The sequence below is a fragment of the Lutjanus erythropterus genome, chromosome 14, assembly GCF_056507025.1.
Source record: "Lutjanus erythropterus isolate fLutEry1 chromosome 14, fLutEry1.hap2, whole genome shotgun sequence".
Lineage (NCBI taxonomy): Eukaryota > Metazoa > Chordata > Actinopteri > Lutjaniformes > Lutjanidae > Lutjanus > Lutjanus erythropterus.
The window spans coordinates 13,636,025-13,653,972 of record NC_139330.1 but is presented as its reverse complement, the minus strand read 5'-3'; the positions used below and the strand labels follow the sequence as shown (position 1 = coordinate 13,653,972).

The 17,948-nt window shown below is 40.2% G+C and overlaps 2 protein-coding genes across 3 annotated transcripts in view; one reads left to right on the top strand and one right to left on the bottom strand.

The window, feature by feature from the left end:
• The first annotated feature begins 718 nt into the window (after nt 1-718).
• nkx6-2 (NK6 homeobox 2) lies at nt 719-3,480 on the top strand. Its single transcript, XM_084736588.1, has 3 exons — nt 719-1,636; nt 2,219-2,391; nt 2,794-3,480. The coding sequence occupies exons 1-3, from the start codon at nt 1,207-1,209 to the stop codon at nt 3,040-3,042; spliced, it is 852 nt and encodes a 283-aa protein (XP_084592714.1). The 5' UTR covers nt 719-1,206; the 3' UTR covers nt 3,043-3,480.
• A 3,395-nt stretch (nt 3,481-6,875) lies between these two features.
• inpp5a (inositol polyphosphate-5-phosphatase A) overlaps nt 6,876-17,948 on the bottom strand; it is a 169,951-nt gene continuing 158,878 nt past the window's right edge. The window contains exons 13-16 of one of the 2 annotated variants that reach the window (XM_084735789.1): nt 14,949-15,060; nt 11,044-11,112; nt 9,084-9,120; nt 6,876-8,703 (exon numbers count right to left, since the gene is read on the bottom strand). In XM_084735789.1, coding sequence (XP_084591915.1) covers nt 8,654-8,703; nt 9,084-9,120; nt 11,044-11,112; nt 14,949-15,060 — 268 coding nt within the window. In that variant the 3' untranslated portion in view covers nt 6,876-8,653. Of the gene's footprint in view, nt 8,704-9,032; nt 9,121-11,043; nt 11,113-14,948; nt 15,061-17,948 lie in introns of both variants that reach the window. The other variant, XM_084735790.1, reaches the window with a different exon arrangement.

Below are 17,948 nucleotides of genomic sequence, written 5' to 3'. Positions count from 1 at the left end.
AATTTAAAAATAGCAGAAAATTGTGATGAAAGGGTTTATTTGTCTGTACACTTTAAAATTCAATCTTCAATCTCCGTCAAACTCACTACAAACATTAGAAATCCTTCCTCACCCCGCTGGGTCCAGTCTCCGCTTTGATACACTCACAGTGTCTGCGGTAACAGCTCATAATGTAAATGTATATTCTTTGGCATATGTGGAAACAATGATTTCCACGCTGTGAGACGCATCATTAACAGCACCGCTAAAGATCTTAATAGAGTGTGGCTCTTGATGCATTCAGGGTCTCCTCCGACACCAAGCTTTGCACCGTTTCAAAGCCTTTCATCAGCAATTAAACGGTTTTAGTGGTGGATGAAAAAAGTAATATGTCAAGTAGACCTGTTTTGATTCTGCACAGAAAAGTCCGAAAACTATACACCAAGCATGGCCACTTAAAACACACATTTAACATTTGGAGTATAAATACAGCAAATCTAGTTTTTAAAAAAAAGAAAGGGGAGGACAAGTTGTAGAAAATGCCTAAAATAATACAGTAACCTGTCTTTTCCGGCTTTGTAACCGCTCAAAAACGTCGCCTGTCCGCAGCATGGATCATTATGCATCATAAATAAATCCAGTCAATCCTAATAACCACTGAGCAGCGTCTTTCATATTGAATCTCAGCTAGGAACTGCTATTTCCGACAGCACGTCAAGGCAGCACCCGTCCAGCGAAGACGCACGTGTGGAGCAGCGGAGTTTGTGTCTCCTCCAATCAGGGCGCTGTCTCACTCAGCCCTGTCCAATGGGAATAGCTTGCGTGCAGGTGGCTGCGCTATTATCAGCGGGTCCCGCTTCACTCGCAGCCTAGAGCGAGTCAATTTATGGAAAGACAAGTCGACCCCTTAATGGTTCCCATCAAAACCACTAAAAACATCATCAGAGCGGCCGACTTCCGTGAGGATTCCTGTGGCGGACGCATGCAGCCGTCTCCCAGCTGACACTCCGACCAAAACAAACAGCGGAGAGACATTTTGGGGAGTTTGACCCAAGAGAGAAGAGAAGTTTTTCAACATTTCCAGAGTCTGCTTCTTCCTCTTCCAGGATACTTTTGGAGAAAGCGGCAGTAGTGGCCTGGCTCCCGAATATCACCTTTATTTACTCTTATTAGTTTATTTCTATTTCCCGTTTTTATCCAAGCGACTTTGGTGGTTCATGTTCACAAATGTTAGCGGTCGGGCAGATGGAGGCTAACCGGCAGAGTGCTTTCGTCCTGGGCAGCACCCCGCTGGCCGCGTTGCACAACATGACCGAGATGAAGACGTCCCTCTTCCCGTACGCGCTGCAGCAGAGCCCGTCGGGCTTCAAGGCGCCTCCGCTCTCCAATCTCAACTCCCAGATCTCCGTGGGGACCCCGCACGGAATAAGCGACATCCTGGGGAGACCCATCACCACGGCGGGACAGCTGCTCTCCGGGTTCCCCCGGATAAACGGCCTGGCCACCACCGCGGCCGCCGCAGCAGCGGGGATGTACTTCAGCCCGGCGGTGTCTCGGTACCCGAAGCCCCTGGCCGAGCTGCCGGGGAGGGCGCCCATCTTCTGGCCCGGGGTGATGCAGGGTTCTCCCTGGAGGGACCCGCGAGTTCCCTGTCCTAGTAAGTCCTGTCTGTCTCTTTGTCTGTCTGTCTGTCTGTAGACTTTAGAGTTAGTTTATGAATGGTATGAATTCAGTGTGGTGTTGCAGAATGTTTTTGTAGACTTTTGATGCTTGTCTTGTGGTTTTAGTTGTTATTTAGGCCTGAGAGGCCTGTCAGAGCAAACACACAAACAAAAATAACTACACCATGTGTCACATATTCACCAGAGAAAATCTAAAGTCACTTATATGAATATTATAGTTCAACCAGAGGAATAAAATAGTATTACGCACCATGGTCACCGTAAAGATTTTGAGTAGCAACAGAGCATTAAATTTTAATGTGATACTTGGCAGGACTTTCAAACTTGTAAAATAATAATAGCATTAAAAAATCTAGAATATAACAGTCGTAAACAGTTGGTCAGTAAATGCATCATGTAGCTCAGGCGTTTTAGGACTCTGAGATTCATTTGAACTCAGATATGTGAATTTGTGTTAATATGTTAACTAACAGGAGCATCACATTTACTTGTGGGCTTTATCACTATAAACTCTCACTCTGTATGTAACCACACCTCCCTGTCTTTCTTTTTTCCAGCTCAAACTAATATAATGATGGACAAGGACGGCAAGAAGAAACACTCCAGACCGACTTTTTCAGGACAGCAAATTTTTGCACTGGAAAAAACTTTCGAGCAGACGAAGTACTTGGCCGGCCCAGAGAGAGCCCGGCTGGCTTACTCTTTAGGAATGACCGAGAGTCAAGTCAAGGTAAAAACTGTCAAACTCATGCTCTGTCACTTTTTGGCAAATGTGGGAAATAGTATTTGGCCGACTTTGATTTTTCTGCAACCTGTGAAATCACACTTTTGCCTGCGCAGGCCTAGAAAATATGATATTTCTCGACAGTTACATCCATCTTATCTATTTTATCCAAGTCAAATTATTATTATTATTATTATTATTATTATTATTATTATTATTATTATTATTATTATTATTGATGATGATGGTGTGTTTATATCATGATGTTTATTTATTATTATTATTTACATCTGTTATGATTAGATTTATATAACACACCATATCTGTTTTCTGCCTTTGGTTACTTTTTTCCTGCTTCATTTGTGGACCTGTTGAGCACCTGTGCGCATCTCTCTCCCTCCTCAACAGGTTTGGTTTCAGAACAGAAGGACCAAATGGCGGAAGAGACACGCAGCAGAGATGGCCACGGCCAAGAAGAAGCACGACTCGGAGACGGAGAAGATGAAGGAGAGCTCGGATAACGAGGACGACGACGAGTACAACAAACCACTGGACCCAAATTCAGACGACGAGAAAATCACGAGACTGTTGAAAAAGCACAAGGCCACCAACCTGGCGCTGATCAGCCCCTGCAGTAACAGCTCGGACACCTTGTGATGCCCACAGCTGAGGGGGCAAAGTGGTGGGGGGCCGAAGGGTCCAACAGAGACTTGTCGCACTCTTTCTGATCCTCTTTTCACCTGACATTACGAACATGCGCCTGAGGGGATCGTATTTTGCTCAGACAGAGCGAAACAATGTGTAAAAACCAGAGTGTGTGCGCGCCAAGACGCACGGAAGACGCGCTCACCAAAACGTGGCCCTTTGGCTGCAGCCAAACCCACTTACAGACACTGTATACACGGAGATATGACTCCTGTCAGAACTGGACTTCAAGAACACTCATAATGACGAGTTCATGTCAGTTGAAAGGACAAAAATGTTGGGATGGGAAATTGTTTTGGCGACGCAAATCAGTTTTTACGCATACAACTGGAGTTTTAACAACAGATGTAAATGTAAACAAACTATTATATACACACAATCCGGATCAGTGTTGGGGTTATTAGTGTGAGTCATTACTTTTATTCCACAACTAGTGCTGCTTTACTTTACTCATGCAGTATAACTCATGAAACGCAAAATTAACAGCCTCTGTCACCTTTACAAGTCAGGATGGCCATTCCTTTTGCTCTGAATGAGACCGCTGACTGGTCCTATTAATTGGTGATATAATTTTCAGGACCCATAATATTCTCATCTGCACTATAAAACTGAATACTCACATTAATTAATTGCAATAATAGTGAAAACTTGAAAAAGAAAAAAAAGAAGAAGTTCTACTGACTTAAAAAAAAATCTTGAATGGACTACAATTTTCTTTTCTTTATGTTTATTAAATAACTAATTTTGGTTTGTATGAACTTAACTGAACATGAAATAATGGGTTTTTATATTTGAAAATATTCAGTTCTGTTAACTCATTGCAATAAGAAGGGTGAATGAAAATTCTTAAATTGAATACACTGAAAATATTTTAGTTTAATCAATCTATTTGAATTTTCACGTAATCAAAAAGTACATTTAACACTAATATTTAAGTTCTGCCAAACTTTTGAGTTTATAAACTCAAAAAAAAATATGGTAACTGGTTGCCTAATTTTTTTTTTTTTTCAGTACTGCCAGCTCATTCAGGTTTACAGTATGCAGAAAAATGACATTACTGCCAGTAGTTTTTCATTCTGAAGTAAAGAAAGTGTACACCAATTTAGATAATTCAGCTGTAATTCCATTTCTGTTTTGAACAAAAGCAGCTTTTAATTGAGCTGATTTAACAGCCAACACTGATCCGGATCCCAGACGCATGTTTAAAATGGCAGGTGTAAACGGGGCCTGTGATGCTTCTAAAGCTCAGTTTAACCAGGGTATCCACTGTCCTAAAAGGCGAGAGAATATAATGTTTGGAGGGGGCCGCAGGTTTGAGATGAATGAATGATTCGTGCTGTAGCCTAAAGATGAAAATGTACGTGAGATTGTATATATTTTTTACTGAATAAGTTATGTTGTTTCAACCAGTGGAAACGTGGCAGCCTTCCTCAGTCCCTCCGCAGCCCGGACGCGCTTATTCTTCCCTCTCAGATGAACCCGCTGCTTCGTTTTTATTCCCGCAGAGTAACGTCGCCCTTTTTCTCCACATTTCATCTCAGTTCAGTATCGGCACACAAATGTATAGAGGCAGAATGCTGTAAATAATCACTGTAAAAAAAAGAAAAAAAAAACAGCTTGTTTTAACGACATCACAGTACACTCGTTTCTTTTGGTTTCATTTGAGAAAGTTTATGTTTTACCTCATCAGTCCATCACACAGCGGGATAGAAAACTGGACCATCGTTGAATTTTGTTGGAATTAAAGAGAGTATTATTGTCTCCGGGACGGTTATAGGAAGAAAAAAAACACTTTGTATTATGAATAAATTATTTAACAAGCATTTTTGTTCTATTATGAGTTTTGTTTGAATGTATGGGCTTAATATAAATTAAAGATAAATTCATGACTATCAGTAATTGAATTTCATTATTGGCAACATTGATGCTTGATGCAATTTGAGAAAGGCGTATATTTTGGAAAAGTCAAGTCTAATAATAGTAATGATAATAATATTACAATTAATTCGATTTAGTATTATTTGTGTTTACAAAAAAGCAAAGTGAATTGTATTTATTTATTTTGTCAGCAGGTTCAGTAAGGCATTTCAAGAAGTTACATAAAGGATTTAAAAAAAGATTTTAGACAATATGACAGCAGAAATGTTCGCTATTTTAACATTATTGTGGTTATGATTTTAATTATAATCATAAATAAAGGCAGATTTAAAAGATTTTTTAACAAACCGAAGCTGAAAATTTAAGTCTGTTCTGTTTTGATAGTGGATATTTTACTTTGCAGTCATTTTCATCTTTTTCCCAACTTCACAATTTATGAACGTTTCTTGTAGTGGTGCCCAATAAATGACCCGTGCTGTAGGGTCATTATTAATTAACTTAATTATTACCAGAATTATTGGTTATGGGTTTATAATGTTTGATGCAAAGAGTTAATGGATTTCTGTTCAAATCATACCCAGTAATGTGGAGATCCCTGGGAGAAGCGCTCCCCCTCTGTCTCTCACGTGGCACTACACCTGTTCATCAATGGGAGCTTTCTGCACCGTCTCTTCTGGATTCAGCCAATCAGAGATTAGGAGCCATAAAATCAAATCCCACTGAGGAATCTCTGATAGATGTCACGTCTGAAAAGAACAGCTGCTGTCACGTAATGAGGCTCTGAGTGAAGAAAGCGAAAAAGAAAAATACTTTGATAAACAATTTGTAACAAGAACTTTTTAAATGTCTTCCAGCCCATCATCATATAACAGCGGGATTCACCGTGTCTGCAGTACTTTATGCTGATTTTTATAGTGACTGTTTTGTACATATGTATTATTTTTTTTTCTTTTTAAAACTTTATTTTAGTGTGACTACAGTATAATTTATATCATATATAAGTTTGTAAGTGTGATTATGTAGAATCCTCCTGAAAGCTGAAGAAGTTTAATTTTCGGAGAGGTTGAAGCTGCGTTACACGGTTTTTTCACGGTTTGACGCAACTAGCTGCAGGTTGCAAATTGCATGAAAATCTTTTCCATACAACTTGACTTTTGCACCCAGAAATCCAAGAATAATCAAAGCCTCGTGCAACACAGTTAAACAGTTACTTAAATTAAAATTATCTTGGTTGATTGGCAATAAAAATAATAATACTTTTGTCGCTATTAAGTGTGAAGTATCATTGTAACTACATTTTCATTAGTATTAAATAAGCCGTATAATTAGCTCAGAATTCCCATTTCCTGCCTTGCGCATTTAAAGTGCGCACGGTTTAACCATCTTAAAATGGACATGATGTGGTTCTACAGCAAATCTTCCGTTCCTCATCTAACTTTCTTCATACTTCAGACTGGATAAAATTGTTCGTTAAAGGCATTAAAATTTGCACTTTTCACAGCAATAACTGCTGGTACTTCTTTAACTAGGCAAAATTATATTACACACAAAACATGTGTGGGAATATTAGCCAGTTCAGCTACCAAAATAAATATTAAAGAAACATCTCCGACATAAAGTCAGTATCAGGAACTATAATCCAGTAGGAATGTTATTTTTCGTTCGGGGCTGGTGTGGAGGCCCATCTTCAGCCAATTAAAGCGGGTGTCAGAGAGCATCTCCCTAAAGAAAAACGAGCACAGAAAATGTGTAATTGTGCCCTATCACTCTGCAGCACTGCTGTAATAACACACTAATGATACACTGATGATGTCGTGGAAGGCTAATTGATGAAGACCTTTTCACGCCGAGCTCTTATTGTGTAGTAAAGAGGTAAAATGAGAGGTAATAATGAGGACAAACAGCCGTTGAGCTCTAATGGTTTTTATTGCTTGAGAACTGCATCACCTACAGTAGAGGCCAGGCCGTCCAGAAGGGGCTAGAATAAAATCTCTATCTGCTTTTTTATAAGATGGAGTGAAGAAGAAACTGCGGCTTATACTCCTACAGTATACTCACAATGACCAGCAGGAACAAAAACAAGCAGGCTGTTGTTTTAAAAAAAAGAAAAAAGAAAAAAAAAAGAACCTTTTTGCCTACGAACCAAATCACACAAGACAACATAAATTCTGCGGCAGGCACTAAATCATTTTCCACTTGCGGTGATTTAGGTGAAAAAAAAAAAAAAGAAAGAAAGAAAAATCACGGAGGATCAATCTGACGGCTTCACACAGTCTGAAATCTGTAGTGTAGTAAATGAAACGGCGTCTCCAATCGCCTCTTTAATGCTCAAATTATTTGCAATGAACGCTGCTGAAGGCTACATACTAAACAAATAAAAAGCAAGTCTTCCTGCTCTTTCCCCACGTTTAGAGTTTCTCCGTTTTGTTTTTTTTTTTACATTTCATAATCAATACCTTTACCACCTCACTTAAGTTTTTTTTTTATATATATATAACTCTTACACACTTCATTTCTGTGTAGGATACTTGGCACCATAATGCAGTAACAAAAATTGACAAAAAAACAAAACAAACAAAAAACAGTTTACATTTTAAGGATACCCAAGCCTATCTAAAATATCACATTCAGAACCATAATATTATAGAAATAAGTTAGAGTAAGAATAATAATGAAATAATGTGAGAGTGCTATATATGAAACATTATCTTATATACTTGCATGGTCTATGGCACTGCTTAAAACATTCTTGGATAGGCAATAAATCACTGAATAGTTTCTCTCCTCTTGTACTGACTATTCAAAGGTCAGCGTGGCTGCAGGAACACCCACACAGTCACTCCGTCTGCACACTTCAGCATAAACATTTTGGTAAGAATTATAAATTATCTCTTTAAAAAGTACAGTATATAAAATGAGACTCAACTGATGTGTCAGGCATGGCAGTGTGTTGTGCACACAACAACAACAACAACTCAAAAAACAAAACAAAAATATAATATATATATAGAATTTGTTGAAATAAACTGAAAAGTTCTATCTACTCCAACAAAAGGACCACAAAGTTTGGTCAGAAAAGAGAACGGCACTAAAACCATCAACAACTCTATGTTATACTGTCCAATGTACAAATAACCCTAACAATATAGATATACAACTTTTTTTGCATTGCACTTTTCTTTTTTTAAAACACCTTACATACTGTGTGGAAAGTAGCTTCTATACATAGAGGCATACCTAAAAATGGCAAGTATGGTGTCTAAAAGTATGTAGTAGGACTGATTTCAATTAGAGTTTTGGCAACGAGGCTGTGGCATGGAAAAGAGTCGTCCGTCCTTTTTTCTTTCTTCTCTGGGGAATGGGGTTGCATGGCAACAGTGAGGTCAGCGATGTGTGTCTTGTCTGGAGCCGGGCCCTCGGGTGCTCGTCCACATCTCAACAAGTGTTTTATGGAGAGAAAACGGCGGTGTTTTCGTATGGATGAGGTGTCAGGACAACTGCAACTGGTCAGCACTGCTGAAAAACTTTGTCTGGGTTCTTCAGTGTATGCTTGTGCAAAGTGTGTGCGTGTGTGTGTGTGTGTGTGTGTGTATGTGTGCGTGTGTGTGTGTGTGTGTGTGTGTGTGTGTGTGTGTGTGTGTGTGTGTGTGTGTGTGTTGGTGTCCTGTTTGTTTCTCTGGTGTTTTCACAGAGGCGCTTCACGGAATATCTTCTCCCCCCTTTGGCAACACTTCCCTGTGGAGGGAAAAAGGAAAAGTTTTATTCCTAAATGCCAAGTAGTCCTGTAAATCAGAGAAAAATGACCTCATGTCCACTTATTTTTTTGTTACAGTTACAATACAAAATGCAGCTGTTTGTAAGTAGATGTCTTAAAATGACTGAAGCATTTTAAGCAATAGGCAATCATGTCACATTTTTTCCATTGATGATGTTTTATTCTGGAATAAAACTCTTCAAACGGGCATATTTGCCTTCACTTGTGCAAGGTAATGAAAACTCAAGCAAATCAAAGCAAACAATAGCAACAATGGGAAGAATTATAATAAAGAAAAATTAATATTTACCACGACATCACTGCACCACACAACACTTGTGCTTATTTGCATTAGGTTTACCTGCCCCCGCTGTTATTCGGAAGGACAGGAAGACAGGCTGGCAGGGGGACAGAGACAAACAGAGTTAGAGAAAACAACTTGAAGACTTTATTAACGCTCTCTGGGAGACGCTGAGGCTCTTTTCCCTCTCTGACACACAGGTTAAACTCACATACCGGTGCCGTGCATTTTTGGGCCCGTGTGCTAACTACATTGGACATTTTTTAAACATAGCCAGCTGTGATTTTAGCAGCAGTGTGTGGCTGGGAGGTGAGGGCTGCTGCAGTATCTCTCAGTGTGCTCAGGTCACCTCGCACACACACACTACTGTCTATGACACACTAAGTATTGATGAAAGATCTGACTTAAGGCGCCTCTCTTTCACCATAAGACCTTCTGTCTGACACTGTGGAGACTGAGGCGACAGTGTGGAACACTTTCTATACAGTCTGCTTAAAAAAAACATCCTCTGTGCTACTCTGACCTCTGCAACACTTTTCTTCTCACGTTCTTCCTTAAATATAAACATCTTTAAGGAGTAAGTTTAAGGACAGACATTTTCTGAATAAAGCTGCAGGTAGGTGAAATTTAGTTGCAATCCTGAACATATATATGAAATATTAAGGATGCACGATATTGGAGATTTTTTTCCAAATTTTAGGCCGATACTGATATATGCACATATTTTTTTCCACCTATTTTTTCACATAACTGGAGAGAACATCAAGTCTCTCCTTCAGTGGAATTAAAAGATTATTAAACCCGCTAATTCTTCTTATTCTCCAAAACGTTCTACAAATTGTGGGTTGATCTCACATGCATTGCAACATAAACAAACTCAACAGATTTCGAGTCATTAATATGTTCCGACTGAGAGAAAAAAGTCTTAAGGAATCACATGAAGGGGAAGTTTTGAAAATTGCCTAAATATTCTATCAAAAATGCCCTTAACAGAAAATCTGACAAATGTTTATTATTCATAAAAGTCTCCTTTTAAACTTACACTTATTAAAAGTTCTAAGAGATCCATGTGATGTTCAAAGCTGTTTCTTAACTACACCCTGGTCTCATTTTTTTTTACTTCCCAAAAATAATTTAATTCAACGTCACTATATTAGTATACTTGTTTACAAGGCAACATAAATAATCACTAATACATAGAAATGCTGGCAGTGCTTAACATACATTTAAAAAAATATATATCTAAATTAAATAAAAGGCCTTTTTTAAATTACTTTAAAAATACTCCAAAAGTTCCAAATTGGCACTAATCAACATATGTTTTAGCAATGACAAAAATAAACCTTTTAGCTTTTAAGTAACACTTGTTTTCATTACAGAGATATTGCAAGAAAACAAACCTACAAGGTCATTTTGACCCACTTGTGCATCTTGGGGTTAAGACTTTTCTTTTGCACATTCACTTTATTATATCTGACTCCACGTCTCATGTAACACACAGAGTCTGGTTGACTGTGGACAGCACTGAACCCTTTGTGTGGACATCAGACAAGAAGACATGCACAAATCAAAATGTGCAAAATGGGACATTACTGATTTCAGTATTTTTCAGCACTTAACCCAACTTAGAGTTCTTCAGACTTTTGATTTATTATAAGTGGCATATTCATGAGGACAGTTGAAAGAGTTTCTGTTGTAATTTGTGTGGGGTCATGTTATATAGTGTCTGTACTATCAGGGGAATAATGGAGCTTAAAACTTCAGTAAAGTGATATTTGTTGATAATGGAGAACAATTCAAAGTAAATGTAGCAGTAAAATCAGTGCAGGTGAAAACCAGTGTACATTATCATCCTCACAGAGTTGCAACACATTAAAATCCAGATGTACAGTTTGTAACACAAACAGTAGATATAAATGTGTTGGGAGCAGCTCCTCTTCCTCTCCGGGCTCAGACTCACAGAATCAGTTTACAGTGAACAGTTTAATCACAACACAAGCATACACAGTGCAGATGTTACCTTGTGGTCCCCCATGCAGACATTGGGCCCGATGTTATCATAGACTATAGACTTCTCTTCATTTTCAGGCTGCAGACACACAAAATCACATTTGTTTGGGATGAAAACGTGATGAACGATATGTGTTTTGTTCATTACATGAAATGAGCGGTCCACAGTGTGCTGCAGTGCAGCTTCTGTTACACAGCAAACACACACAGGATGCACAGTCAGCAGCACCGTGTTTGTGTTTACACAGTACAATCATTACAAGCTTGTGTCACGGTTTATAATACATTCATGGATGAGCAGTCAATGTACCAGCTTCATTAAACACAATTAGCGGGACTGCAGTGTCGATTTCAAAATAAAAGTCCCCTAGAACCAGGCAAGGGTGAGCTTAAGATATTACCAACACGGGCTAGTAGAGTCACTATTTTTTTTTTTCTTTGTGGTTGTGAACAATTTGGAAGTTGCTTTTTTTTAATTACTTTTTGGGGCTTTTTGAGCCTTAATCGTTTTATTGATAGTACAGCTGGAGACAGACAGGAAAGGAAGGCGAAAGAATGAGGGAACAATATGCAGAAAAAGGCACACCCAACAATCTGGACACTGAAATTAATGGCAGTAGGACAAAAACAATATCTTTAGGTGCCAATAAAATCCTAATTATGTCACCAGTGCAGTCACTTTGTGCAGTTTATTTTTCCATTTGCGAACGATTTCTGTTTAATAAACGTTCATACTGACTCAGCCAGTCAGTTTGTATAAATTGTTTATTTTATTTAAACTATTTAGACAGATAATCTCATTGAGATGCAAAGTCTCATTTTCAAGAGAGGCCTGGACAAAACACAGGGATACACAAAGTTACAGACAAGACAATCTATATCAATTTGGAGGGAATACTGTGAACAAAATTAAACTAAGCACCAGTTGTAACGGCAAAGTAATTATGTGCTTAGACACTTATTTCAGAGAACTGTAAGGAAAAGCATTCAGTACAGGCACAAAAATGATACTTGTCTCAATTATGTTAGCCAATCATTTACTTTTATGTTGCCGGATAACAGCATCACAAAGATCATGAGTTAGTTTTGCTGAATTCCTTCAAATTAAAGTGCGATTACAGACCATCGCAGAGTATCTGATTTATGAATAACACAAGCGTGCACTGAGCTGAATGCACCTTTAAGAACTGAGTGCAGTTGCAACTTTGAAACCGGTGCACAGCGCAGTGAGGAGAAATGAAAAGCAGGAGCAATTTACAAAGTGGACATTTTCTGTGGAGCAAATACTCTCTGAGTGTAATCTAAGTGCCTATCTGAGGGAATCATGTTTCAATATCACTTTCTGCACACAAAGAAGCTGTTACCCACTCACACATGAATCTGCAGACTGGAGTATAAATCACACTTGTCTGGTCGAACTAAAGACTTTTTAAACAGCCGTCCCAACCCCCACATACATACACACACACATACAGACACACACACAGAGGCTGGTGGGTGCTCCCAGTCGTGACTCGGTGAGCTGCACTGGCGCTTCAGAAGAAAGAGACAGAGAGCTTGAGAATGAACCATAAAGCGAAATCCAAATTAACTTCAGACCAATCCTGCGGTGGAGCGGGGTCAGCACACGGTGTGCCTCCACCTCACTCTACCTTCTTCCACTGGGCCACGCACTGGCACCTCTCTATTTGTCTGGCAGCCGGCCCCGAGCCGCTGCCTCCCAAAGCCCGAGATACATTCATCAAACACACACTTGATAATTTACAAAGGCAGCATAAAATTGTGAATTTTCGGGCTGCATAATCTTTAGACAGATAAACAAATTACCCGGGGCCCTCCGGCAGAGAGGGTGCGCTCGCTCGGCTAAACATTCATTACCGGCGCTCCCGGAGCTGGTGCCGCGCCGCACAGCCAGCGGGCAACCTTTGGCGTGTTAGGGCTCGGCAAGCAGAAAATAACATGATGGCGAGTTAACCGACCGTGCCATGATAGATGACGCCACACGCCGGGCTGTTTACGGGCCTATGTCTCAACAATCTGTAATGCTCGGAGCCAGAGAGTGTGTGCTCAGTGAATCATCAGCCAATCTGCGAACACACTAACTGTTCCACTCTGTCCCTGCATTACAAGCAATTAGCCGGTGCTTGAGGGGAAGAAAGGCAAACAACAACCCAGCTGTGTTTGTGTGAATCACCTTTTACATAATTCTGACACTTTAAGTGGGTGAAACAAACTGGGTGTTATCATTTTAAAACTGCTTTACAGTCTTTGTTTTACACAACTTACTGTGATACAGTGATGAGTTATTGTTCTAGTGCGGCTTCAGTCAGTAAAGAAGAAAGATCAGGAAGGAATTTCTCATTTGTGGCGGACAAAAGAAAGCCAAACTTCCTGAGCAGCCCCCTGCTGTGGACTGGACCTGTACAATACACTGCTGCATCTCTTTCACACACATTAACAGATGAAAGCCTGCATGTTCCAGCACAGACGGGGCTCCTACACCTTCTCCAAACTCAAATTCAAGCACTTCTCAAGCATTTTCAAGGTGCTTTTCCAAGCTTTTCCAGCACATGACAACTGTGGTAAATTATATGTTTATGTAAATATACATAATGATTATTTCACTTCTTCTTCTCAGATGTTATTCTGTGGTTGTTTATAGAAAAACAACCATAGAATTCTGCAGAAGGGTGACAAATTAAATGGAAAAAAAGCTGTTGGTACACATACAAAAGGCTTTTACAGGTGCTGGATCAAAAAAGCAAACTGAAGGCAAAAATCAAACAAAGGTTCTGCACACTGTACTGACAGCTCCCAGCAATTTTAACATAGCAATGATTTGATCTAACAGAGATCTTCAACAGACAAAAAAAATCAAAATTTTATCAAAATCTCTGATAGATTGAAATGTTGCTGCATTACAATTGCTGGGCGCTATCAATACAGTGTGCTGATCCCTCACTTGATTTTTGAAAAATTAAAGGAAAATACAACAAAATTTCATAAGTAGACTTGGCATCAGATCTCTTAGCCTCCAACTCATTATTCCATCGGGGGTCGCACAACAAAAATGACAGATAGGAGTGACATGATTCTCCAAATCCATGATTTGATTTGACTTTAGATTTGAAGGTCAAGATTCAATTAGATTTTTTGATTTCAACTTTTTTTTAAATAACTGACAACTACGCCATTGTTAGACTATCGAGTCTTGATTCGTAAAGATCAACAGATCATTGGTTTTCTTCTTTCAAAAATTTGTCTATACAGTATCAATTCTGATACAATGGCTAGTGTCGTCTCTTCTTTGGACAGACGCCCCAAGTTGACCGGGGAAGAGAGAAAAAAATTAATGGGTTGGGAATCTACAATAGTAGACTTAGTGGATTGTTTCTGGTGGTCATGGCAGCTTTTTGCCCAATTCACAGGTTGTTGTCTTATGGAAAACAGATAACAGAAAATCTGGGAAAACTTGGCAGAGCTACAGGGTGGATCTCTAAGTACTGCAGCAAACAGAGTGAGAGGAGAGGATAGAAGCGGCAGATTGGCTGGAGTTTACAATGCTGGGATGGATTTGACTCTCAGAGGAAGGAGACAGATCTGTGGCTTTATGAAGAAGATGGGGCTCGCTGGGGTGAAGTGCTGGGATATATATACTGTCGGGGTGGACCCATGGCTTAGCGCTCCAAATTAATATTCACAGACACCTCATCCTTCCATCTGTGAAGCGACAGAGGGTGGGGAGGGTAATGTGGATCAAGGACGATAGAGTTGTAGAAACAAAGGGTGAGACATTTATAAAGACGGCTGTATTTTAGTTGAGGGTGACATTTTGGTCGAAATATTAAGGAATGTGACTGTTAAAAGCAACCAAAAACCTCTGAACTGGGTCACGAGTAGCATGTTTGGGCTCACCTTTAAGACCAGGTCTCTGGCAGAGGCAGACAGGAGGATTCGGTCGCACCAGGCAGGGCATCTGGTATTCATGTACTGCTTCCCCTGACTGCTGTCTTCACTGTACGGATAACTGAAAAGAAACACAACCAAAACACAACCACTCAATAGAAAAACATGGACTCACATGACAATCTTTTACAGTAATTTATACATATTTAAGTGACATCCAAGCTATAATGAACTTCATTTTCTGGTAAACTGCCGTACAAAGAACGAGACAAGAGAGGAATAAGGCAATAAGGAAAGGAATAAATATGATTTGTAGGAATCAAAAGGGCTCCAGAGGAGCAGCAGATATGAGACGCCACGTCATCTGCCTTATCTCAAAGACAGAGATCAAAATGTTTCCAGAGAAAACAGGAGGCCCATAAGTATGACCAATCATCTGAGTAATCTCCTGAATCAACACACACGGATGGCTCAATGGCTCAATCAAAGCTACCTTTATTTGTCGAGTGCGCAGGTTGTGAGTGTGCGTTTGCAAGTGAGAGAGGGGGGGAAATAAAAAAAAGAAAGAATGAGAGTGATTTAGTCAGAGAGAACCACAGGGAGACTCAGTTGCCCATATGTATAGCTACATCCCTACAGGGTCATCAAAAACAGATTAGGTGCTGCAGCAAATGGCCAAGAGAGATTGTATCTTGCAACAGCAGGGAACAATCGCATGATTTAAGCGGCGGCGGGGCTGGAGTCGGGCGGAGAGCCATCGAGCTGATACAGATTTACATTGTTGAGAATTCAATTTGGCCCTTCCGCTCATCAAACTGCTTCAGATTTACACACCACCAATCCAATTTGTTTGTCGGCGCTCATCAGGATGTAAGACCGGGCTTACATACTGTAATACCAATCCAATTTGCTCCTTCAGTGCCACACGTGCTAACCGTAGCATAACACAGAGTGCCTCTTCTCTGAGGATGGTGATATCCTAATGATTAAATAAACACACACATCTGGCCTTCGATTCATCACACTTGCCGAGCTCTGATAGTTTAATTGGACTTTGTGCTTCAGCAGAATACATTTCATAAGCAATTGGTAGCTTTGTAATGTATATGTGTGCATTCAAATCACAATGTGTTTGCTGCTTCTGCAGCTGAAACTGTTACTGTTTCTAACATGCCTATACCTACTAGCAGAGCTAATACAACCACTCTCAGAGTGGCGTCTGGTGGGCCGCGTAGGCAGTGGTGGAGCCAAATATTCCTTTCCTTGCATGTTATTTTACTTACTTATCTACTATGAACTGTAGCTAACCATCATGTGTTTTGCTGTGGCAGTGGATCACTATTTTCTGCATATTTGTAATGTTGTTTTTCTGGCTTTTATGAAGTATATCATTCTAGTTTATTCCTGGGTGCATTTTTAAAATCAGGCCAGGGACAGTAAGTGATAGTGAGCCCTTTAAATAAACTGTCAAATAAACTGAATGTTTCCATTCACACAGTGGGTATCCAATGAAGTAGGAAAAAATGAAGTAGTCCATTGGTAACTTTAATGGTACTGGTATCATAAATCTTTAAATGATACCCAGCACTAGAAATGGAACATTAATATTCTGTTGTAGGATGAAGTCAAAGTTGCAGTAGGTAAACCTCTTCAAACCTGTGTGATACCTTCCACCTCTCTCGCTGCTGTCTTGTATCACTCCGCCAAGCCCATCCCACCAAACCCAGTCTTATCAAGACCCCTGCACATCTCGCCATGACACAGAGTGTCCCAGGCTTAAGAGGCAGCTGCAACGCCATCTAACAGTGAGATGAGCGGGACCACTGTACCCCCTCAAAAGTTACTCTACACTGTTACAAGTGCTATGACATCGAACAAAATGAGCCCAACGTTCTGTGTGGAGCCGGGACATGTTCACATGTTTATATTTTCTGCAGGATTTCCTTCCACTGAATTGGGTTTTTACCATCTGGAGGGATGTGCTTCTTCATCTGCATTTGTAGGAACACCCACTCTCTAAAATGACCTGTGATTGACCAAAGTTTCCCGTCACCAGCTAGATTTTCTGAAGCCTAAAAACAGAGCCTAGAACAGGTGTATAATTCTAGTTTTCTCTTAGACCACTTGAGTTACAACCTGCTGAAAGGTTATTGTGGAATTTTCGCCAGATCATACTAAGAATAAAGGACATCCATGTACATAAGCAGATATATATGTGTTGGCCTACCAGCACACTGAGCATCTCACCCCCCACCCCACCCCCCCAAAGACACGCACACACACACACACCGAGCCCCCCTACCAGGTGTACAAACAGACCTGCAAGAAAGCTACTTAGAGAAGTTCCCTGCCTCCAATTAGCATTAATAGCACTTAAACTGTGGGGGAAATGCATGGAGGTTTTGGTATGCTAATCAAAGGGCTAAAGAAGTGATCCTGGGATAAAAGGGAGCATGAAGAATAGGATGAGTGAAACAGAGATAGACAGGGAGGCAGAAGAGAGGGGATAAAGACGGATCAGACAGAAAGAGGCAAAGTGAGGGTGGAAAAGAGCAAAGTCTTCAAAGGGCTTGTGGAGCTGCTCGACTTCAGGGTGGCCTGAATACTGCCGCTTCCTGAGGGACGGTCCCTGGCCTTAAACAGCCTGCGAACAATCCTCCTATCAGGGACTCTGTTATAGCTTTATTGACTAACAAGCCTGGGGTCATTTTGGTGTTAAAGAGATTGAGAGAAAATCAAGTTTTCCCCCTCACCTCCTTCAAACAATGAACTCCCGCCTGATAGCGGACTTCCCCGAGCACTTCAACAACAAAACTTTGCTATCGTTCAGTCATTTTTGATGACAGCCAGCCATTGTAAAAGCTGATTAAAAATACTCAACAATGGCCATTAAAGGACCATTCTGTGTCCCTGTGTGTGCAGGTATAGGTTGTTCCGCTCTCTGTTTTACCGCACCCTCCGTTGGCTCCAATAGAGATAACAAGTCTTAATGCAACAGCAAACAGTCGA

Coding starts and splice junctions, on each gene's coding strand:
- nkx6-2 (XM_084736588.1), top strand. CDS start 1,207: ATGTTAGCGGTCGGGCAGATGGAGGCTAACCGGCAGAGTGCTTTCGTC. Junction 1,637..2,218: donor CCCGCGAGTTCCCTGTCCTA/GTAAGTCCTGTC, acceptor TCTTTTTTCCAG/CTCAAACTAATATAATGATG. Junction 2,392..2,793: donor TGACCGAGAGTCAAGTCAAG/GTAAAAACTGTC, acceptor CCTCCTCAACAG/GTTTGGTTTCAGAACAGAAG.